This window comes from Coregonus lavaretus, assembly GCF_964263955.1.
Source record: "Coregonus lavaretus genome assembly, chromosome: 33".
NCBI classification, from domain to species: domain Eukaryota; kingdom Metazoa; phylum Chordata; class Actinopteri; order Salmoniformes; family Salmonidae; genus Coregonus; species Coregonus lavaretus.
Window position 1 is genome coordinate 20,179,087 of NC_140020.1, and position 25,228 is coordinate 20,204,314.

Consider the following 25,228-nt stretch of genomic DNA (forward strand, 5'->3'; position numbering starts at 1 on the left):
GAATATCCAATATAAAACACATTTTACCTCAGTATGACAACCCTGTTCATATTACCTAGTCTAGAACGTTTGATTATTCAAGAAGATCAGTGAATGATATGACAAGAGTATTGAGACATTGAACATCTAACAGGAAGACTGGTCCAGACAGGTCCATTTCGCTGAATTCATCAAAATCCAGATGTGTGGGTGAGCAGGCGGAGCTATGTTACTCACTACCCTCACACATTTTCGTCACGCACAGTCCGTGAGATGCAGAGATAAGCGCAGCAGGGTTCGGGCACAATAGTCTATTCCATCGTTTCTAACAGAACGCGAACGCACAGGAGTTGTAGGAAAGCGGCTACTTTTCGATATAAGTGTTGCCTTCGATGTGCTGTGGAATTCGTCCTTCGTGCAGCTAAAGGGACTCAGTACGGTAAGAGTACCACATTTCATGATGAGGACTTTATGGGAAAAAAATTGGCAAAATTGGTTACATCTTTAATTTGTCACTTGGACGGAGAGAACCACATCACTCACTAACAATAACTTTTTGTCCAACATAGTTGTATACTGTATCATGATACAATTCTATTGTCTTGGTCGTGCATATCTTGGGTAAACAACCTGGACTCAGGGGTAGACGTAATTTCCTATGGAATGTTATGAATTGAATTTTGAACAATATGTTACAAATTGTAATTCGTACAATATTTTACGAATTTGCAAAACGTATGATATTTACAAACCCAATTTGTTGTGGCAGATGTTAGTTAGGGTGGCTAGGTTGCTAACGCTAACATTAGATAAGTGGTTAACGTTAGCTAGGCTAGGGGTTAAGGTTAGGGGTTAAGGTTAGGGTTAGGAGTTAGGTTTAAGGGTTAAGGTTAGGGTTAGGGGAAGGGTTAGCTAACATGATAAGTAGTCACAAAGTAGCTAAAAAGTAGTAAGTAGTTGCAAAGTTGTAAATTAGCAAAAATTGTCTGATGTGATTCAAACACGCAACTTTTGGGTTGCTAGACGTTCACGTTATAAACCCACCAATCCTGACCAACCACCTTACTTTCATTTTCTTATGTAATCATACCAAACCTAACATATTATACTAATTTGAGTGTGTCAGATTTATATTCATTATGTTACATCTGGTGTGAGAGACCCAGGCTGGGGCAAATGTGAAGTTCCACTGCCAACCTTCAATGTTCTGTCACTTTTGTGTCAGGCTTGTGAAGATGGCAATGGGCACAATACGTCACAAGGTAGCCTATTTCTTTACTACTAATTTACCAATTAGTAGTAAAGATACAAATATATGTACAAATGTTAGTATGGGATTGTGTCTGTTCCTGGAGAACTGACATTGCACTTCACATTTGGTGATTGTCTGCCATATCTATGACTAAGAAGAGATACAAATAACTCCAACTGTAAAACATATTTTATTTGTAGTCATAGATATGGCTAGGTGATTGTTTGACATGTGTATGTCTGTTTAATGACTGGATTATGTAAATGGTTATGTCCACTGAACTCTAGAGGGACTCATTTGTTCCTTTGGTCATGTATTGTTTACATGTGTGAGTGACACAAGGGGTCGGACACAAGGGGTCGGACACAAGGGGGCGGTCAGTGCTACCATGGCATACCCATCTCACGTACACAGCTGATCATGACAGTCTGGTGTTTCTACAGGCACATAGGCTTTAACGATTAGATGAGAAGTGGCGTGTGTGTGTGTGTGTTATGTGTTGTATGCAGTTGCGCATGTGGCACACCCATGCATTCTGTCAACAAAAAAAACCCACTGCTTCTGCCACACAAATGCAGCCAATTAGATGTCTGCTTTTGATTAAAAAAATCAATCATGTAGATGATTGACAGCAATTGATCAGAAGACAAAGGTCACTTCATTCACTGAACTGCTCTTGTTTGATGTTGCTGTTAATAAGAAAGAATGGGCAATTAGTTTAGAATGAAATTTGATAGGTTTAAGAAGGCTATATTATTCATTTACATATGGATTATGCTATTTAGGGAGCTCAAGACTAATGGGTGTGTTAGCACAGTTTCATACAGAATGATGTTTGTGTTGTGTTGTGTTGGCTAGTGAGGCACGGGTTGACTCATACCCTGCAGTTCCCACAGTTATATCCACTGGGCGGATGGGTTTAGGGTCATTCAATATTGTGTGGATGAAGGGCGGGTTGAATAAAGAGAAAGAAATACCTTAGAAATTCCATAAATGTATAATTATTGTGCAATTTATATCTATAGGCTACATTTAGGTTTTTCTTTCATTATTTTAGGCTATCTGGCATTAATGCATAAGCCTATAAGCTTTAGGACCTAACTGTAGGCGCGCCAAATAGTCTACATGCCAATCGCCAAATGTTTTTTGGAATGGGAATGCGTCAATCCACGGAGGCAAAAAGGTCGCAGTTTAATTAGAGAAAAGCTGTGAAATGGAGAGTTGAAAATAAAGAGAAGGGAGGGCCAGAAAAGTAATGTTTGAGAAAGATTTGGTGAAATGGTAGGATTAAAGAGGATGATAGCAGTGCCGGCTATGTTAGGCTTATGTGTGATGATTGTGAGGAGCTATACAAATTCTACAGTCACAAGACGGGGACTTCAAGGCAACTGTAGCCTACTGTTCAGATGGGTTACAACTTTGGCCGTCTTTGACTGTAGCCTACAGCGCATTTTCTATGTTAGCGGGCTAGGGTCGAGTGCTGGCCTCAGATTTTCACTTTATCACATGTAGTCTGGTGGTTGAGGATGGGTTATTAGCAATTGCGGGCGGGTGTGGGTGAACAAACAGCTGACCCGGGCATCACTAGTGTTAGCATGGTGATGCTGACTAACTAACTGCTGACTGGGTCCCAGCCCTGGATTTATGCTGACAAAGGTGCACATGCAGCTAGCTAGGGAGGTCAACAGCTGTTGATTATGTTACTGCACCCAGGGGCGGACTTAGTGATTCGGAGGCCCTAAGGCGAGGCCAGTCTGAGGCCCCTGCCCATGTCTATTAAACCCATTAATGGCTACTGAACGAAGAGCTTTTCGGAGCCGGCTCTTTTAGGTAAACGAACCAAAATGAAAAGGCTAACTGAAAAGATTTGAAATGCCCTTCACTAGTAAAGGTCTTTGTATCACTACATTGAACAGCAGTGGGCAATACTTTTAGTTTGAGGGCCACATCAGGATTTCAGTTTTGTTCCGGACCCATTTGTTCGTCAAAAGCAATTTGCGGGCCAGAAAAGGGCAGTTATTTTTAAATATATAAGTCCGTTAACATTACTACATGTTTTCTATTTAGTTTTAGATGTACAAGTTAGGGATGCACCATAGACTAAAATATACAACTCATCATTGCGTCTGTGAGAGCACGGGCAGTTGCATTGAGGCCATCTCCATTTTGAAGTTCTCAATTTTCTTCTTCTACTACTTCTATGAGTTGGTAAACAAACTGAAAGGGTGCATACTGCCACCTGGAGTGTGTTGTTTGAACAGGTATAACTCCAAGGTTTGAGATTTACTGCCACCTGCAGTTATGGAATGTTTGCTCACAAGTATAATTAATTGGCTGATCCCTCCTGATGACCTGGGTGGAATCATGTGATCCTTAACCCATAGGAAGTCCCACCCAGTTGACTACTTCAAAATGGTGGAAGCCCTCAATGGCAATGTCCATGCAAAAATTGGTTATTTCCAAGTAGTGATCTCTATCCATCTCTATGGTATGTTCTGCTATGGAAATTCTGGCCAATACCTATATCTGATATTTTCTTTGCATTATCGACCAATAGCCAATAATAATATTTTTTTGTTTTATGGCCTTTTTAACCATTCAAGCACAGATAGACTTACACACTACCACATTTCTATATGTTCATGAATATGGGAAAGGTGTAAAAAATGTTTTGCATGAAAACGTGAGTGAAATGCATCAGAAATGTATTGGAAAGTTCGGAAAAACATCAGGGAAGATCATCAGGTAATAATTGTATGTGTAGAAAAAAACATCTGCATTGTTTTCAATTGCGGTTTTGTCACAGTCCCTTCTAACGTGTCCTGCTCGGCTTGTGAGCACCGTGTACCTGCTCCTGAGAGTCTCATCTTTCAGGAATGGGGTCGGTCGGTAATAGCTTCAACCGTTCAAAAGCTGGAGCCAAATTCGAAGAAAGAAAACAATATTGAGATGCGCCAGAAGATCCATTTTTAGGAAGAAAACAGAAACCGTTCCGTTTACTGCTAATAGCATATATCGGAGGTAACTCACGAGTGAAGAAGGGCCTCAAGTGGAGGAGGAAGGCAAGATAACAGAGAAATTATGTATTATTAAACTAAATTATGGCAAGTTCTTGATGTGAGGCCCCAGGCAATTGCCTTAGTTGCCTAATGGTAAGTCCGCCACTGACTGCACCAGATATGATATTGCTATAAAACCATTCCTTTGCATGAGATGAGCCAAGGTTTATTATGGTTCAAACTTCCATGGCTACTGAAAATCTTTATTTGGGTCTTTTATAGTGATTCCATCATCGTAAACTGCATAGTTTTCTCAGTTGCTCTGTCAGCTTTTTAGGAGGTCACATCACATAGCCCAGGGCCTGGTTCCTTATTTCACATGACCCCAGGAAGATTCTCTCTGCCAGGGTCATGCTGGTCTGGCATTTCCCAAAAGTGCTGGCTAACGATGATGTTGACAAGAAGTCCCATTGTACAGTATATCCAGCACTCCAGGAATGTCATGCTACACATTCTAAGGGACATAATGCGCCTAAATGACAGTGGGGTGTGAATGAATGAATAACCAGTTTCAGTATATCACGTCACACAGTACTGTACATTTTAGACTGCAAACACGTCCATGCTGTAATTTCCTGAATTGATTGAATTCAGTTGAACCCAACCCTGTTGATAACTGCATGGTATTGCCATTGAGGCCTCTATATGAACCAATAATGATCTCTGGGCTCTTTCAGAAATCTCCATCCCTATAATCAGGCAACTCCACATAGATGACCCCAGGTCAGCTTTGGGAGGAATGTGACTGAGAGAATAGTTCATAATTATTTGCTAAAGAGTATTTTTCTCTGTCTCTCTGTCTGTCCCCATCCCATCTTAAGCTGCAGCAAATATGTCTGTTTCCTTCGGCCTATCCCTTCCAGGCAGCATAGAAGCAGAAGCCTGGTCAAATAATGTACCCTTTCAGACCAGGGATTCCTGTATCCACAGTAATGTGTTCTCAAGACTATGTCATTGTAGCTACCGAAATTCCACAACTTGTTGAATGTGTCAGCATGTGCTTAGCTTAGGTCATTTTTGGAGCATGAACATTCCAGTCACATGGCAAGACTGGTTTCCTACAATGCCACTGAGTGTGGATTGGCTGTTACTTGTTAGGCACGTATGCATGTGATTGGCAAATTCTAAGTTAGAGGTATGGTGTCATTCTGGTTGGTCATATGGTACATACATTTTTTTATCTCAATGTTGCACCAGACCAGTAGCCTGTACCTTTCCAAAACGTACATTTTTCAATGTAAATAGTCATATGCTTCTTTGTTTGACAGGGAGCCTAAGGATTAGTGAGCAGCAATAGGGAGAAAAGGCATCAGCACAGATCAGGATTTTGTGTTTATGGAAAATCGTAACCAGTCTACTCCAGCACCACTGGAAAGCACCTCATTAAAAACCTTAAAACTGACCTCCAAGTTGATGCCACAACTTCAAATAGACACACAAGTGATGTCATAATGTCATGTACATGAACCCTCAGATCTAACTGTAAACTGTTGCCTCAGAGTTTATTCATTCATTATTTATATTTCAAGCCTGGCTTGGGATAATCAATGTGAACGGATGCAGAGATTTAAAGGCACTGTAATAGAGAGAGTAGACAGAACACAGACTCCAGTAGGAGGATATGATTCACTAGCCTATACTGTGTGAGTCACATTTCCTCAGGAGGATTTCTCCACAGTGCACATTGAGGTTTCTGCTCATGTGGAGCACTTCATTGCTTTTCTTTCAACCTACGCAGTCTGGCTTGGATTCTTTGCATACTTGTGTAATCACTGGAATGTGGATTTATCTAGCATAGTGCAATTCCACGTTAAAAGGAATTACACAGAGACTCAGAGTTTTCACTTTAAAATGTATTCCAAACCAAAAACCATTGATTTATAAGTTTAACAAACCATACAACTATATGCACAATGACTACTTTGAATAATTTACACAGTAAATAAAAACATTTACTGGAAAAACTTGCAGATGTATTCTGTTACCAAACTTTGTATCTGCACAGATTTTCCTGTAAACATGTTTTTGGTAAATCTTCAGTGGAAATTGTTAAAAGTAGTCCTTGTGCATAGAGTTCTATGGTTTGTTAAACAATTGGTGCAGCTCCACTTGAGAAATACCTAATTGTGGTGAGAGTCTGACACTTGCTTTTATCTATGAAACACACCCATTGACTGCACTTCAGTTTAAGATATCATATCACCTGAGGTTCCTATGTGTTACTACTGGTTTGGAAAGACTCCGGCTTCTAACAAAATTGAGAAACAAAGGGTGAGTGAGGGAGTGTCAGGGAAAAATAGTAGTAGAAAGCGAAATAGAAGGGAGGAAGTGTCCAAGAGAGAGACAGGACAAAAAGGATTGTGTGTGAGGGAGAGAGAGAGGGAGCACTCATATCAGATTCACTGCGAGGGATGTGGTTGTATTGGCCAACAGGCCTGAATAGCTGACTGGGTCACTCTAGGGTTGGGCGGTATCCATATTTTCATACCTTTATACTGTTCCTGTAGCATACCGGAGTATACGGTGTTACCGGCAGTGCACACAAAGGCCATTATTTCTTTCCAAAAGGAAAAATTAAATAAAGATTAGGCAGCAGGGATCTTCATCCAGGAGGGGGTTGATTGTCTCTACTGTAACCAATCTTGCAAGCAAGCCACTTAGCTAGCAAGTTAGCAAACCAAATGAATAGCTGGAGCCCTGAGCTGGAGATAATTTATTTGGCACATCTTAGATAGTTAACTAGTTAGTTATAAGCAGTGGCTTATAACTTGAGCTTGACGGTATTGAAAATCATACCATCTGTATTTCAAAATACCCTGGTATACGGCATATACAGTATACCGCCCAAGCCTAGGTCACTCCACTCCCTGTCTGTCTGTCCTCACAGAGTTGAGTGGCTGTAAATGTGCCAATCTGTCAGTCACTAATCTATGTCCCAATGGCACTGTATACTCTTTAAACCGCAGGTCCAAGCAACAATGGGACTGAATCAGTATAATCACAAAGCTGTTGCAAATTCAGCAAGTATGGCACCAAATGTACTATGCATTGTTCCATATTATGCTGATGGCTGTTGGTTGCAGCAAATGTTACAGAATGGCTTTTCAACAAAAGCCTTTTACTTTTTTCAATCAAAGTCAAAGATCCAAACTGTTATAGACCTATATCCATCCTGCCCTGCCTTTCGAAAGTATTTGAAAGCCAAGTTAACAAACAGATCACCGACCATTTCGAATCCCACCTTACCTTCTCTGCTATGCAATCTTGTTTCCGAGCTGGTCATAGGTGCACCTCAGCCACGCTCAAGGTCCTAAACGATATTATAACCGTGATCGATAAAAGACAGTACTGTGCAGCCGTCTTCATCGACCTGGCCAATGCTTTCGACTCCGTCAATCACTGCATTCTTATTGGCAGACTAAATAGCCTTGGTTTCTCAAATGACTGCCTCGCCTGGTTCACCAACTACTTCTCAGATAGAGTTCAATGTGTCAAATCGGAGGGCCTGTTGTCTGGACCTCTGGCAGTCTCTATGGGGGTGCCACAGGGTTCAATTCTCGGGCCAACTCTATTCTCTGTGTATATCAATGATGTCGCTCTTGCTGCTGGTGACTCGCAGATCCACCTCTACGCAGACGACACCATTTTGTATACATCTGGCCCTTCATTGGACACTGCGTTAACAAACCTCCAAACGAGCTTCAATGCCACTCCTTCCGTAGCCTCCAACTGCTCTTAAACGCTAGTAAAACTAAATGCATGCTCTTCAATCGAACGCTGCTTGCACCCGCCCGCCCAACTCGAATCACTACTCTCGGCGGGTCTGACTTAGAATATGTGGAGAACTACAAATACATAGGTGTCTGGTTAGACCGTAAAGTCTCCTTCCAGACTCACATTAAGCATCTCCAATCTAAAGTTAAATCTAGAATCGGCTTCCTATTTCGCAGCAAAGCCTCCTTCACTCATGCTGCCAAACATGCCCTCGTAAAACTGACTATCCTACCAATCCTTGACTTCGGCGATGTCATTTACAAAATAGCCTCCAACACTCTACTCAGCAAATTGGATGTAGTCTATCACAGTGCCATCCGTTTTGTCACCAAAGCCCCATATACTACCCACCATTGTGACCTGTACGCTCTCGTTGGCTGGCCCTCACTACATATTCGTTGCCAAACCCACTGGCTCCAGGTCATCTATAAATCACTGCTAGGCAAATCTCTGCCTTATCTTAGCTCATTGGTCAACATAGCAACACCTACCCGTAGTATGCGCTCCAGCAGGTATATCTCACTGGTCATCCCCAAAGCCAACACCTCCTTTGGCCGCCATTCCTTCCAGTTCTCTGCTGCCAATGACTGGAACGAAATGCAAAAATCTCTGAAGCTGGAGACTCTTATCTCCCCCACTAACTTTAAGCATCAGTTGTCAGAGCAGCTTACCGATCACTGCACCTGTACACAGCCCATCTGTAATTAGCCCACCCAACTACCTCATCCCCATATTGTTATTTATTTTGCTCATTTGCACCCCAGTATCTCTATTTGCACATCATCTTCTACACATCTATCATTCCAGTGTTAATACTAAATTGTAATTATTTTGCCCTATGGCCTATTTATTGCCTTACCTCCATAACTTACTATATTTGCACACACTGTATATAGATTTTCTATTGTGTTTTTGACTGTACGTTTTTGTTTATCCCATATGTAACTCTGTGTTGTTGTTTTTAATCGCACTGCTTTGCTTTATCTTGGCCAGGTCGCAGTTGTAAATGAGAACTTGTTCTCAACTGGCTTACCTGGTTAAATAAAGGTGAAATAAAATACAAAATAAATTGAAAAACTGTCTTGTCTATTAGTAAATGTCCCACCTCTCACATTCATCCATTATAACTTTGCACTTCTTTCTTGTGGTGGCCCAGTGGGCTTAAGTTCTGCCACATGCCGTCCATCTCCAGTTGCATGACCTGGAGTCAGATCTGATGACCTCAGCAAAAGACACAGAGATAGTGACTGATATCTGAGCTTGCTGTCTGGGACAGGGCATAGGCCTACTAGTGGTGTGTCCTCTATAGAACTCTGTAAAGTCCAAACAGTCTCACTCAGAACTGATAGAACCCTTAAAGTGATAGTTCACCCAACTTTCATTAACATTTCATCTTGATCTTATACTGAAAGTGGTATATAAGAGAGGAGGGAACAACAACTGAAATATGGTTTTTGTTCCATTGTAAAAGGGACCACACACTAGTAACAGCAACCAACTTCAGCTTTTTAGACAATGCTAATGCTGTGTTCATAACATCTCGTAAATTCGTAAATACGAGCATACGACTGGAAATAATCCACTTGAATGCCCCTCCAACTCGTAATTGCTAGGGTGAAACACTTCTGTCATTCCATCCTGAGCTCCGACTTCTCCCACATGATGAACTCTGACGTCACCTACACTCTTAGAAAAAAGGGTTCCGAAAGGGTTCTTTGGTTGTCCCCATAGGAGAACCCTTTTTGGTTCCATGTAGAACTCTCTGTGGAAAGGGTTCTACATGGAATCCAAAATGGTTCTACCTGGAACCAAAAGGGTTCTACCTAGTACCAAAAAGGGTTCTACAAAGGGTTCTCCTATGGGGACAGTCGAAGAAACCTTTTAGGTTCTAGATAGTACCTAGTATACTAAGGAAATTACCTTGATAACAGCATTTTTGGCAGTTAAATGCAACAACAAAACATTATTTATAAAAATAAATCTATTAATATGGTTTTTGAACACTATAAATTGGTTATGAGCAAGATAGCTATACTTTTAGTTTATGGTTGACACAGCTTGTTTGCCATTAGCCAAGCAGGCGTTCTCAACGAGTTCAAAGCATGTGAATGCACACAACTTGTTGCTCCCAGTTTACAAGTAGGATTTTCCGAGTTTCAGTATAAGAGGATGTTTGTTTTTCACTACCTCCAATTTTAGTTTTGTCTATCTTCCCAATAATGCTTTGTAGTTCCTCCGAATCCAACCAATGCATAATATACAGACTTATTGTAAAATGTTGTTTCAATTGTTGTGGGTCTCTGTTTCACAACACTAACATTGCACGATTTTTCTCTACCTCTAGCTCACCTTTCTCGGTTGCCATGGCAGCCAAGGCATCCAAAGGGAAGTGGGGGGCCCTAAAGGAGCACCTGACCAGCAGCCCCCCAGACCCAGATGCTCACCTGGAGGCCAACTTGGAGAATGCAGATCCAGAGCTATGCATACGACTGCTACAGGTACCCACTGTGGTCAACTACTCAGGGCTGCGGAGGCGTCTGGAGGGGAGTGACCAGGACTGGATGGTGCAGTTCCTGGAGCTCAATGGGCTGGATCTGCTGATGGAGGCCCTGGAGAGGCTGTCTGGCCGTGGGTGTGCCCGCATCGCTGACGCCCTCCTCCAGCTCACCTGTGTGGCCTGTGTGAAGGCAGTGATGAACTCCTCCGCTGGGCTGCACTTTATTCTGGACAATGAGGGATACGTCAGGACCCTGTCGCAAGGTGAGGAAGAGGGCTAGTAAGAAGGGGGGCAAGAGTTTTGGCAAAGGTGCTTGGGAGGAGGTGTCTGTCTGTCTGTTGGGACATGATATCTGTTTTGATTGGCAGCACTGGACACGTCCAACACCATGGTGAAGATGCAGGTGTTTGAGCTGCTGGCAGCCCTCAGCATGTTCAACCCACAGGGACACCACCTGGCCATGGACGCCTTGGATCACTATAAAGTAAGGCTCTTATATTCATATGGTTTACTTTCAAAGCAGTTTTCTGCTGAAGTAGCATTGATACCCCCTTGTATTCCTACAAAATATTAAAGGAGGCCTGTGAAAACATATTTTTCCTCATCTAAGACAAGGAAAACCTAATTTAGATAAGACATCTCCCCGCTCTTCATGAATTAAGGATGATGACTTATGTTATCTTTATAACTATATATCTTTGTCAGAGTGTGAAGATGCACCAGTACCGCTTCAGCGTCATCATGAACGAGCTGCATGCGACAGACAACGTGCCGTATATGGTCATCCTCATGAGTGTGGTCAATGTGATCATCTTCGGGGTAGAGGACCTGAGGAAGAGGGACAAACTACGCAAAGAGTTCATCGGTATCACTACCTCTTAATCATGCGTTTTCAACACTCACATACATAAAGAAGCACAGGTGTGAATGGAAAAAAAGAAACACGGAGACTAACTCCCTTTTTAGTATTTAGATTCACTCATTGTTTCTTGAGAAAGGTTTCCATTGCCATGTATATGTCTACTTGACCTTCAACTACTGTTGCCCAGGAAACGGAGAGGCTTAAGGAGTGTCTGTACCCTTTAAAGATCAACCATGCCCAAATTGATTACTAGTATCAAGACGTACCACAACAATGCTTATGTACAGTGCTTCATATGTTGAAAAATCTATCATAACGATGAAAATATTGCAATCGTTATAAGCAATGACTTATACAGGAAATAGAGATGGACATTCATAGATTTAGGAATTAGAATACTAGAATGGCCATGAACCTTCTTATGACGGTATTAAGGTCAGCCATTTTGGTCAGGGCATGGTTTGCCAGTGCTGTGATAAGATATTGTGTAAAATAATGAATTTGAAGAATTTATCTTCACTGTATGTTTGTTGGTTAGATAGCCAGCCAGCCAGTTTTAGAGGAATGATTCTATTAATTTGTTTAATTAACTGCCAATATGCCAATATTCAAACAATGCAGTCCACAGACATACACTGGCTGAAATCAGTTGATGATTGTAAATGCAACACGTACTGATATTGTATCATATAATAGGGCGGCAGATAGCCTAGCGGTTAGCGCATTGTGCTAGTAACCGAAAGGTCGGTGGTTCAAATACCCGAGCCGACAAGGTGAAAAATCGGTCAATGTGCCCTTGAGCAAGGCACTTAACCCTAATTTGCTCCAGGGGCGCTGTACTACTATGGCTGATCCTGTAAAACAACACTTTTCACTGCACCTATCCAGTGTATGTGACAGTAAAATATATTTTTATATATACTGTATATATAATAGCATGTTGACATTTATGGTCTGTTTACATATATTTTAGAGGCTATTTATACAGAAAAGTTGTATAACACCTGTATAAACTGTATTTATAATTATATAACAATATTTTAGTTTGACAATAATTATATTACACAATTTCCGATCTATATCACATGCTTTACTTTATAAGTAAAATCAGGATTATGCCTCTACTGCCATTAATTCAATTAGACTGGTTTGGATTTCTCCCTGACCAATATGGCTGCCATTTTTACCCCATTGTAGAACTTTGAGGATTTGTAACAATCCCCCTCTAGTAATTGAATAGGATCTCTATGTGGACATGTCAAACTGGATGAAAATGTCTAACTGTGACTTATTCTTTGTCTCGCAGGGCTACAATTACTGGATTTACTTCCAAAACTGAGGTAAGTTTAGTATTTTTTGCATAATTATTTTTGATTTATTTCAAATATATGTAAACTTTTTGTGAATAAGCAAATGCTCTGTTATGCACAGCACACCAATTTTCTTTCACACTACAACTAGTTTTTCCCTGTGGAAATACGTATTCATGTGTGTTTGTGTGTGTGTTACAGGGAGACGGATGATGTGGACCTGAACATCCAGTGTGAGGACTTTGCGTACACCATGGCAGAGGATGAGGAGGAGATGGAGAGGGTGTACGGAGGTATTGACATGAGCAGTCACCAGGAAGTCTTCACCACACTCTTCACCAAAGTAAGCACCAATAAAGGGTGTATTTATTTGTAAATAAAACCCACAGCAGATAATACAAATAACATAACCCCCCCTCCCCTCTCGCTCCAGGTGAGTAGCTACCCTGCCTCGGTGCAGCTGCTGTCCATCCTGCAGGCTCTGTTGTTGTTGGGGCCGGAGCGCAGCGAGGTGTGGCTGGCCCTGGAGGCCCTGGCTGACCGCGCTACTCTGCTTGCACAGGACCGTGAGTCTGAGATCAATCACTGTCATAGTCCATAAAAACATTATTTTCACAATTTATTTAGTGTGGCCAATGTACGCTGACATGTTTTGGCTGGTTTATATTATGTCGCTCTGACATTGTCTGTGTGTGTGTGTTCTTTAGCTGAAGTTGACTCCACCGAGCGCTTGATGGAACGTCTGGTGTCCTTCAAGGGTCAGCAAGGGTCACCTAAGGTCAAGACCACAGACAGGGGCGTTCAGATAGACATGACGGAAAGATTGACCGATCATTTGGTTGTCATTAAAGGATCTACCTCCCCTGTTGCCACTGCACCCCCCCCTCCTCCTCCTCCTCCTCCTCCCCCACCACCACCCCTACCAGGCATGGCAGCTTTCGGCACACCCCCACCCCAACTTCCACCCCCACCGCTTCTTGGCTTCTCTGGGATGCCGCCCCCTCCACCTCCCCCTCCTCTCCCCGGTCTCCCTCCTCCCCCACCACCACCACCCCTACCTGGCATCATGGGTCCTCCACCACCACCACCCCTGCCTGGGATGGGTCCCCCACCACCACCACCCCTACCTGGTATGGGTCCCCCACCTCCCCCTGGTGGCGGTGACATGATTATGGCCCAGAGCGTGCAGATGCTGGGCCGATCCTCCTATGCCCTTCCACCCAAGGCGGGCCGCTGCCCCACACTACGCATGAAGAAGCTCAACTGGCAGAAGCTGCCGTCCAGAGTGGTGACTGGTAAGGGACCTGTCAGATTGTGTCACCATTGAATTATACTAACAAATATAGTTGACCCTGATAAGTGTAAATTGGATACATTTCAACTCAGAGTGTAGTGTATAAGTCACAATTAAAATACTGTACACCGTTTTTTTCTCTTGCTCCAGACAGTTACTCCATGTGGACATCGGTACAGTCAGATTCTCTGGAGCCTGACTACTCCAGTATTGAGGAGCTCTTCTGTCTGCCAGTGACTGAGTCAAAGGCCAAAGGCAGTGCCCCTGCAGTCAAACAGGAGCCCAAAGAGGTAGAGAGAGTAATCGATGTGGTCTTACCCCACCTCATTAGACTTTGAAATGGCCTTATCTCACTCTCTCTTCTCCCTTCATCATTGTCATTTTCCTTAACCCATCCCCTGTTTTAATTTCAAGCATCATACTTTTTCTCCATCTACAGATTTCTTTCATCGATGCCAAGAAAAATCTTAACCTGAACATATTCTTAAAACAATTCAGATGGTGAGTATTTTCAGGCAGGAAATATGAAGAAGAGAGTCTTAGTAAAGGAGGAAACTTTGATAGTTGATATGTACAGTAGAAGGGTGTTGAAATACAGTGCCTTCAGAAAGTATTCACACCCCTTTACTTTTTCCACATTTTGTTGTGTTACAGACAGAATTTAAAATTGATTTTATGTCGAGCCTCCCGAGTGGCGCAGTGGTCTAAGGCGCTGCATTGCAGTGCTAGAGGCGTCACTACAGACCTGGGTTCGATCCCAGGCTGTATCAAAACCATCCGTGATCGGGAGTCCCATAGGGTGGCACACAATCGTCCGGGTTTGGGGGGGGGCTGACATCCTGGGATGCAGTGCCTTAGACCGCTGTGCCACTCGGGAGGCCATTGAATATCCCTTTGAGCATGGTGAAGTTATTCCCACTTTGGATGGTGTATCAATAGTCAATAGTCACTACAAGGATACAGGTGTCCTAACTCAGTTGCTGGAGAGGAAGGAAACCGCTCAGCAATTTCACCATGAGGCCAATGGTGACTTTAAAACAGTTAGAGTTGAATGGTTGTGATAGGAGGAAACATTGTAGTTACTCCACAATACCAACCTAAATGACAGAGTGAAAAGGAAGCCTGTACAGAATAAAAATATTCCATAAAAAGGAATCCTCTTTGCAAGAAGGCACTATAGTAAAACTGTAAAAAATGTGGCAAAGAAATGAACTTTATGTACTGAATACAAAGCGTTATGTTTGGGGCAAACCCAACACAACACAACACAACACATCACTGAGTACCAGCTTTATATCATGTTATGGGTATGCTTGTCATCGGCAAGGACTAGGGAGTTTAAGTATAAAAATAAATGGAATAGAGCTAAGCACAGGAAAAATCCTAGAGAAATACCTGGCTCAGTCTGCTTTCCAACAGACACTGGGAGACAAATTCACCTTTCAGCGGGACAATAACCTAAAACACAAGGCCAAATATACACTGGAATTCTTACAGAGATTACTTTGAATGTTCCTGAGTGGCCTAGTTACAGTTTTGACTTAAATCGGCTTGAAAATCTATGGCAAGACTTGAAAATGGCTGTCTAGCAATGATCAACAACCAACTTGACAGAGCTTGAAGAATGTTAAAAATAATAATGTGCAAATATTGTACAATCCAGGTGTGCAAAGCTCTTAGAGATTTACCCAGAAAGACTCACAGCTGTAATAGCTGCCAAAGGTGATTCTAACATCTATTAACTCAGGGGTGTGAATACTTATGTAAATGAGATATTTCTGTATTACATTTTAATAGATTTGCTCAAATTTCTAAAAACATGTTTTCACTTTGTCATTATGGGGTATTGTGTGTACATGAGTGAGAGAAAAAAATAAATGTAATCAATTTTGAATTCCGGCTGTAACACTACTAAATGTGGAATAAGTCAAGGCGTATGAATACTTGTACATTGTATGTCCCCTAACAGTTCACATGAGGACTTTGTGGCCATGATCCAAAAAGGGGACCGCTCCAAGTTGGATGTGGAGGTGCTGAAACAGCTGCAGAAGCTACAGCCAGAGAAGCACGAGGTGCGTGCCGGCACAGGAACCTCTGCCAAGTTCATTGGTTCATTCCAAGTGGCCACAATGTATTTTTAGATCTAAAAACAGTTTCAGTTTTGATAGCGATATAGTGTTGGGACAATGTATTTTTAGATCTAAATACATTTTCCGTTTTGATAGCGATATAGTGTTGTGAACCAAATGTTTGTTGTCAGTTTATGGTCATAGGAAAGTGATTGTTTTTTCCACCACTCAGATTGAGAACCTCAAGTCCTACCAGGGAGAGAGGGAGAAGCTAGCTGGTGTGGACCAGTTTTATCTCCAACTCCTAGCTGTTCCATGGTAAAGTTCTCCACAGCTTAATAGCTTTCAATGAGCTAGGACGGATTCACCCTGGATGTTGACCTTGGTCGTGTGTATGTGTTTGACCCCAGCTACGCCCTGAGGATCGAGTGCATGTTGCTGTGTGAGGAGATCAGCTCAGTGTTACAGATGATGCAGCCTAAAGCTGAGCTGCTGGACGAGGCCTGTGAGAGTAAGTCCAGGACCAGGCTAGCTGACCTACTACCCTCATCGCCCCTATGACTAATTCAAATTCATTTGATTTTATTATCTTTATTTGGTTATTATTTCTATCCTATAAGGTCTGAGGGTGAGCACTCGACTGCCAAGCTTCTGCAAGCTCATTCTGGACGTTGGAAACTTCCTTAACCACGTAAGAATCCATACCATGTGATGCCATACAATACATACAGTGGGCTCCAAAATTACTGGCACCCCTGACTGGCAATGCACAAACAATACTTTAAAAAATATAAACAATATAATTATAGAGATAAACTCAGAATACCAACATGTGAGAAATACTGTACTATATTAATGTTCCAATGGAACCCACCAAAATCATTTATTGATTTAATTAAAAATCAATGTCCTCCAAATCAAGGTTTCACAATTAATGGCACCCTTAAAGATTATTGTAAATAACATCTACCAAAATTAAACCAGGAATAAAATTCCACTTATTTAAGTGTATCTACGTCTTAAGGAACTATATTGAGCCATTACATCACTTCCTGTTTCACTAGGGTATAAAAATGAGGTAACAATATCACTTTGTCATCCAACACCGTGAAGAAAACAAAAGAACTGGCAGTTCAAAAGAGACAGATGGTTGTAGACCTTCATAAATCTGGTAATGGCTACAAGAAGATCCACAACGATTGAATATACCACTGTCAGGGCAATTATTAAAAAATTCAAAAGATATGGAACAGTTGAAAACCTCACGGGTAGAGGACGCAAATGCATTTTGCCCCCCAGGATAGGGAGGAGGATGGTGAGAGAAGCAACAAAATTCCCAATAATCACTGTGAAAGATTTGCAGGCCTTGGTGGCGTCTTGGGGTCACCAAGTTTCAAAAAGCACCATCAGACACCACCTCCACAACCACAGGCTCTTTAGAAGGGTTGCCAGAAGAAAGCCCTTTCTGAACCCAAGACACAGATGCAAGCGCTTGGAGTTTGCCAAACGTCATTTAAATTATGACTGGAAGAAGGTGCTCTGGTTAGATGAGACCAAAATTGAACGTTTTGGTCAGATACAGTATTGGCATGTTTGGCGTCGAAACAGAGATGCATACAAGGAGAGGCACCTCATACCCACGGTGAAATATGGTGGTGGGTCAGTGATGTTTTAGGGCTGTTTTAATTCCAGAGGTCTGGTTAAGATTGCTGGCATAATGAATTCCACCAAGGATAAGACAATATTGGCTGACAATCTGGTTGCCTCTGCCAGAAGGCTGGGACTTCGCCGTAGGTGGACTTTCCAACAAGACAATGACCCAAAACATACCTCAAGATCCACACAGAAATGGTTCTGTGACAACAAAATCAATGTTCTGCCATTGGCCATCTCAGTCGCCGGACCTCAATCCAATAAAAAAATCTGTGGGCTGAGTTGAAGAGGGCAGTTGATAAGAGCAAACCCAAGAATGTGAAGGATCTTGAAAGGATCTGCATAGAGGAATGGTCCAAAATCCCTCCAAATGGCTTCCTTAATCTTGTCAAACATTACAGGAAAAGACTGTTATCCTTGCCAGAGGTGGTTGCACTAAGAACTAAATGAGGAGTGCCAATAATTATGAAACCTTGATTTTGGTGACATTTACAGTTGAAGTCGGAAGTTTACATACACCTTAGCAAAATACATTTAAACTCAGTTTTTCACAATTCCTGACATTTAATCCTAGTAAAAATTCCCTGTCTTAGGTCAGTTAGGATCACCACTTTATTTTAAGAATGTGAAATGTCAGAATAAAATTAGAGAGAATTATTTATTTCAGCTTTTATTTCTTTCATCACATTCCCAGTGGGTCAGAAGTGTACATACACTCAATTAGTATTTGGTAGCATTGCCTTTAAATTGTTTAACTTTTGTCAAACGTTTCGGGTAGCCTTCCCCAAGCTTCCCACAATAAGTTGGGTGAATTTTGGCCCATTCGTCCTGACAGAGCTGGTGTAACTGAGTCAGATTTGTAGGCCTCCTTTCTCACACACACCTTTTCAGTTCTGCCCACAAATGTTCAATAGGATTGAGGTCAGGGCTTTGTGATGGCCACTCCAATACCTTGACTTTGTTGTCCTTAAGCCATTTTGCCACAACTTTGGAAGTATGCTTGGGGTCATTGTCCATTTGGAAGACCCATTTGCGACCAAGCTTTAACTTCCTGACTGATGTCTTGAGATGTTGCTTCAATATATCCACATAATTTTCCTTCCTCATGATGCCATCTATTTTGTGAAGTGCACCAGTCCATCCTGCAGCAAAGCACCCCCACGGCATGATGCTGCCACCCCCGTGCTTCACGGTTGGGATGGTGTTCTTCGGCTTGCAAGCTTCCCCCTTTTTCCTCCAGTCATTTGTCCTCCAAACATACCGATGGTCATTATGGCCTAACAGTTCTATTTTTGTTTCATCAGACCAGAGGACATTCCTCCAAAAAGTACCATCTTTGTCCCCATGTGCAGTTGCAAACCGTAGTCTGGCTTTTTTATGGCGGTTTTGGAGCAGTGGCTTCTTCCTTGCTGAGCGGCCTTTCAGGTTATGTCGATATAGGACTCGTTTTACTGTGGATATAGATAATTTTGTACCTGTTTCCTCCAGCATCTTCACAAGGTCCTTTGCTGTTGTTCTGGGATTGATTTGCACTTTTCGCACCAAAGTACGTTAATCTCTAGGAGACAGAATGCGTCTCCTTCCTGAGCGGTATGACGGCTGCGTGGTCCCATGGTGTTTATACTTGCGTACTATTGTTTGTACAGATGAACGTGGTACCTTCAGGCGTTTGGAAATTGCTCCCAAGGATGAACCAGACTTGTGGAGGTCTACAAAAAAAATTCTGAGGTCTTGGCTGATTTCTTTTGATTTTCCCATGATGTCAAGCAAAGAGGCACTGAGTTTGAAGGTAGGCCTTGAAATACATCCACAGGTACACCTCCAATTGACTCAAATGATGTCAATTAGCCTATCAGAAGCATGTAAAGCCATGACATCATTTTCTGGAATTTTCCAAGCTGTTTAAAAGGCACAGTCAACTTAGTGTAAACTTCTGACCCACTGGAATTGTGATACAGTGAATTATAAGTGAAATAATATGTCTGTAAACAATTGTTGGAAAAATTACTTGTGTCATGCACAAAGTAGATGTCCTAACCGACTTGCCAAAACTATAGTTTGTTAACAAGAAATTTGTGGAGTGGTTGAAAAACGAGTTTTAATGACTCCAACCTAAGTGTATGTAAACTTCCGACTTGAACTGTATTTTGTATTAAATAATTGTATGATATTGTTTGTGCATTGCCAGTCAGGGGTGCCAGTAATTTTGGAGCCCACTGTATAACCAACCCAAAAAAAAGATGGTCTCACAACAACGTTGTTAGTGAGAGAACTGTCTGTCTATCTCTGTTCTACAGGGGAGCCACACGGGGAATGCTCAGGGCTTCAAGATCGGAACCCTGCTGAAGCTCACTGAGACCAAGGCCAATAAAAGTCGCATTACACTGCTCCACCACATCCTACAGGAGGCTGAGCAGAACCATGATGACCTGTTGAACCTTCCAGATGATCTAGAGATCTGTGAAATGGCTGCTGGGTATTGGAAAAAGCTGTATACAACATTGTGGAGTCTAGTCAAATCTTGACACCAGAGGCTATGCTAACCTTACCAAGTTTATCGTTTACTTCCACAGTGTGAATCTGGAGTCTATCCAGACAGAGGCGAGCTCACTCATCAAGCGGTTGAAAGATTCAGAGAAGAAGGTGGCTTCCTCTTCTGTGGAGGACATCAAGGAGCAGTATCTAACTGCCATGCAGGTGGGTTGCAATACCTCTCCTCACCACCAGAGAGCAGGTGACAATGTAGTTTCGCACAAGCTCCCCTTAAACAGTGTTAGAGATTAATGACTTCATCGGGTTTGTTGCCAGATCATAACTAAATAAATCCCTCTGAATTGGCTGTCTACTCTAGGGAAGCCTGGAGGCCTGCAGGGTGCTGGAGGAGAGGTTTGTCTCCATTGACAGGAAGAAGGAGGATCTGGCACAGTATCTGTGTGAGGACTCATCCCATCTCTCTCTGCAGGAGCTGTTCAGCACTATAAAGACCTTCAGGGGACTCTTCATCAAAGCTCTCAAGGTGAGAGAAACAACTAACTAATGGACCTACTTCACCTATTGTCTTTCCTATATAAAACCATTCAATTTAAGCATATCTTTCTGTGTTTATTCCACACACCGGGTCATACATTTTGACTATAGGTCCTTCAATTTAGTTCAGAGATTAAATACCATATTGCTATGGTTTCACATTCTGGACACCTGTGCTACTGTGTGTTTTCTCTTGCTGTTTTAAATCCCAGGATAATCAGACCCGCCGAGAGCAAGCCATCAAGGCAGAGAAGAGGAAGAAACAGCAGGAGGAGGAGGATTCCAAGCGACCGAGAGGGGATAACAGGAAGATAAGTGAGTCTAACCGCCAGCCAACACTCCAAATAACACTGTTACCTCATGGCCCTCCCTGGTGACTACAGTCACGACTCAACAGTGTCCCATTACCAACATCATAATCATACATGGATCATGTGTAGATTCTGAAAGGGATTCTCCCTGGCTGTGTCTCAATCTGCACTGATCTAGAAGAGCTGGGGAGGTGAAAGCATTGCTCACAAAACAGAAGGCTTCCATTTCCTTTAACTGTCCAGTCTTTCAGTGCAGATTAAGGAAAGGAGACTAGGAAATTATGCCACTTTCTAAGGACAGTCAACACCTATAAGTGCACATTTGATCATTGCAGTTCACCAGTCCAAATTCAAACACACTACCAGAACATTGAATGTGTCAGTGTGGACTGTTTTGAGATGAACCCTCTGTCTCTCACCCCCAGTTCGTAAAGCACCCCCAGTCCAGGAGGAGGGCTGCATCATCGACCACCTGCTGTCTGACATCAGGAAGGGCTATGCACTGAGGAAGACCAGGCCCCGGGCCGACAGGACCAGCCTGCCCTCTGCGGACAAGAAAAGGGACAGCAGTCTGCCTGGTGAGCATGAGGATGGGACTGGCCATTGATTCTGCTGCTGCCCAGGGCTGTTTGAAAGATATTACTAAGGCCCTGTCCAGAAACACCCTCTTACCTCTAACCCCTAGGCACTTGTGTAGATCTGAAAGGCTTGAATGTAGAGGAGGTTTGTAGAGGAGGTAAATGTAGTTAGTTATGCTTTATGTTAGTATCTTTAATTAATCATTTCCCTTTCTCTCCTCCCCTAGAGCAGGGCACCAAGCCTGAGGGATTGTCTGTCATAGATGCTAAAGATAGAGATGTAAAGGTGACATCACCGAATGACCAAAGACAACAAGACAGAGATTCAGTCGTAGGGGAGTCCTCATCCGGCCTCCCCACACACCCCTCACTCAAATCGAGTTCACCCGAAACCTTAGGACCCTCAGACCTCCATAATACCACCGCCAAGGACCAGGGAACCTGTGATCACACCCAGAGTGAGGACCTCAACCCTGGGATGGATTCATTGGCTGACCGCCTGGTTGAGGAGGAGTCCCCAGAGGTGGAGGGGGTTAAGGCTGCTGAATCAGAGGTTGAGGATGTGAACAGGAATGCATTCTCAGCTGGTGGGGATGGTCCAAAGAGCGGAGACACAGAGACAGATGGGAACCAGGAGAGTGGGGCTGATGGAATGGGGTTAGAGGAGAGTCAATCATCAGAGTCCCCCTCAACCACAGCTGCTGGTGACGCAGAGCCCAAACAACAGGCACAGAAACGGGGGGATACTAAGAGCCATAGCAAAGGTAATGTCTTCAAAACTAGCCTCATCACGATAGAAAATGAACCATGCTTGCATATCTTGATTTTTTTTCGCTTGTAAGGAAAACTATGTTTCTTGTCTTTAATTACCTAAAAACAGACATGAGCTATGGAAAAGGTCACGCTAAACCTAAAAAGGGTTGTGCGTTACATTGAGGTAGGTTCTCCTCCGTTCAGGCTTTCAGAATCCAAGAAACACCATCCACTAATCCTGCATGGATCTAACCAGGTTTTTGATTTAAGGGTCCTGTTTCACTGGTTTCCTGTCAATTCTGTGTCTTGTCCATCCTGCATATCCCTCCCCTTTCCTCAGTGACCTTTCAGACGCCACTTGCAGTTACTGTTCCTGCCTCAGCTCTCTTCCATGTCTGGGGGGTATGTGGTGTGGTTAGCCTGGCTGGCTATGTGTTGGTGCTTTATGGATGACTTCCAGGGGCTTTTTGGTGGTTGTATATTGTCTGTCAGCTAGCACTGGATGGTGATTTGTAGGCTTGCCATCATTGGATCCCCCCAGTACCCGAGGTGACCTTATGATGGGAGATGTGATACCCCTTGCGCCTGGCGGAACGCATACCGACCCACTGAACACTGCAGGACCTCAGCCAAACTTTGCCTGTTCTCCCTACCAACAACCACCACCACAAACACATACACATGCACACACACACACACAGAGAAAATCATTGAATTAGATCAGATCTGGGCCAGTGGTTTTGTGGGTCATTTCTAGGTTGTTATTGATTCACTCGGTGTGAGCAACATTTTGTGTATTTTACATTTTGTTTCTAACAAGGAACAAGGCACTATAAAACATAATGTTGCATTTGACGTTAAGAACAACCCGCTGGGCACAGACATTTTTACATTACATTTTAGTCATTTAGCAGACACTCTTATCCAGAGCGACTTACAGTTAGTGAGTGCATACATTATTTTTTTATACTGGTCCCCACGCCATGCTCTACCAACTGAGCTACACCCCTGCCGGCCATTCCCTCCCCTACCCTGGACGACGCTGGGCCAATTGTGCGCCGCCCCATGGGTCTCCCGGTCGCGGCCGGTTACGACAGAGCCTGGATTCGAACCAGGATCTCTAGTGGCACAGCTAGCACTGCGCTGCAGTGCCTTAGACCACTGCGCCACTCGGGACTTAGACGGCATCTATTCCACATTGGTTCAATGTAATTTCATTGAAATGGCGTGGAAACAACATTGATTCAACCAGTGTGTGCCCAGTGGGAACTTACTACTGCAAACGTTTTTACCAGATTTTCCCCCATATTTTGTTTCTTTTATGAATGTTTGCCCCCATTTTGTCAGGGAAGCATGTCAGGGAAGCAGTTTGTTGTCACTTTGCTGTAAATCTTTGTCACTCTACTAAGGGATGTTAAAATCACAGATTTTGACATTACTTATGTGTGGGGTCTATGGGTCTATTCTCTTCTAACCGCCAGTGTGCAGTCTGGAGAGAGGGACTGCTATGGGTCTGACGCTCAATACACTTTCCTTGTTATGTATACACTTGAGGTAGAAGTTACCCTTATTCATAGATCTGGAATCAGACTATCTATACCCCTAATGTTACCCTTTATCTTTAGAGCAATTCAAATATCTGACCCTAGATCAGTTGTTAGGGGACCATTCTACCTACTTCACCTGAAAGTACACAGCTTCACTAAAATCTCACAACATCAAGCTTTACCTATATTTGTGTCCTTGTCTCCATTGTTTGGGGGGTGCTTCCTTTCCATGTGCTCTCATCTTGTTGCTTTACTTGACTTATTCCTTTCAGCTCCTAGTGGAGCAATGGGTCTCAACAGTCTCTCCTCTTGTATTATGGGCAAATTAAATTAGCTATAGCTGTGTGGTTGGTGTATGCAACAACACTGATTCTATCTTGAATCTCTATTTCTAGGTGGACGCAAGAAGAAGGACAAGGCCAAAGGCAAAAAGAAAGAATGAACATTGACGCCATCTTCCAGTGCTCCAGCCCTGTCTGCCAAACAAATACTATGGCATACATTAACATTATACTGTACTTACAAATATGTATATCAGCCATGCATGTTTGTCCCACTTTTTTTAAAGGATTACCTAGCGAACCTAGGGAATGTTTGTTTTTCAAAATGGAGACTTCCTTATCTTTGTATTATTTACTACATCAATAACAGGACATGTGGCAATGATATGACTAACTGCTTGACAACTAACCCCAGGAAGGATGGATGATGATGGGTTCATTTGCATGTTACAATTTCATCATGGACATTCAATGTATTGGACACAATTTCATTGAAATATGATACATTATTTGAAGAAAATCAACATGTCTATGTATAGAATGTTTCAATTTGATACTGAGACAAATGTTTACAGTAGTTCTACATGTTATGTTTACTTGTTGATACAGACCCTCGTTTCATTTGGCAAATAGAGGGCCTCTTTAGCCTACAGCCAAGCAAAGTAGTAATGACTGTAAAAAAATATGGGTTCATGATCAATTAGCCATTAAATATTGACAAGGTAACAGCATAGATAGACCATAATAATAAAAACCTGTTTTTCCAGACACAACTAGGTGTAATGTGCTCTAGTCTCTTTTGTAACAGTATCAGTTATTGTTTCTTATTGCACTCTTTGTTGCATTAACACTGTCATTGAAAAAAAGCTATGATAATCAGGGATTTAGTAGGCTATAAAATACACTAAATACAATAAAATAATCTGATACATTCCATGCATTTTTTTAATTAGATTTTTCTATCTCGTTTATATGTGTGTAC

The 25,228-nt window shown here is 42.5% G+C and overlaps 1 protein-coding gene across 1 annotated transcript; it reads left to right on the forward strand.

Annotated features, from left to right (window-relative positions):
• Positions 1-330: 330 nt before the first annotated feature.
• LOC311108263 (inverted formin-2-like) lies at positions 331-25,017 on the forward strand. The gene is made up of 21 exons (XM_084150886.1): positions 331-418; positions 10,409-10,824; positions 10,930-11,045; positions 11,267-11,426; positions 12,730-12,763; positions 12,935-13,076; positions 13,167-13,299; positions 13,441-14,028; positions 14,178-14,317; positions 14,467-14,528; positions 15,997-16,099; positions 16,329-16,414; positions 16,507-16,607; positions 16,717-16,787; positions 20,047-20,225; positions 20,323-20,446; positions 20,601-20,765; positions 20,989-21,091; positions 21,513-21,665; positions 21,893-22,429; positions 24,361-25,017. The coding sequence occupies exons 2-21, from the start codon at positions 10,428-10,430 to the stop codon at positions 24,405-24,407; spliced, it is 3,441 nt and encodes a 1,146-aa protein (XP_084007012.1). The 5' UTR covers positions 331-418; positions 10,409-10,427; the 3' UTR covers positions 24,408-25,017.
• Positions 25,018-25,228: the final 211 nt, after the last annotated feature.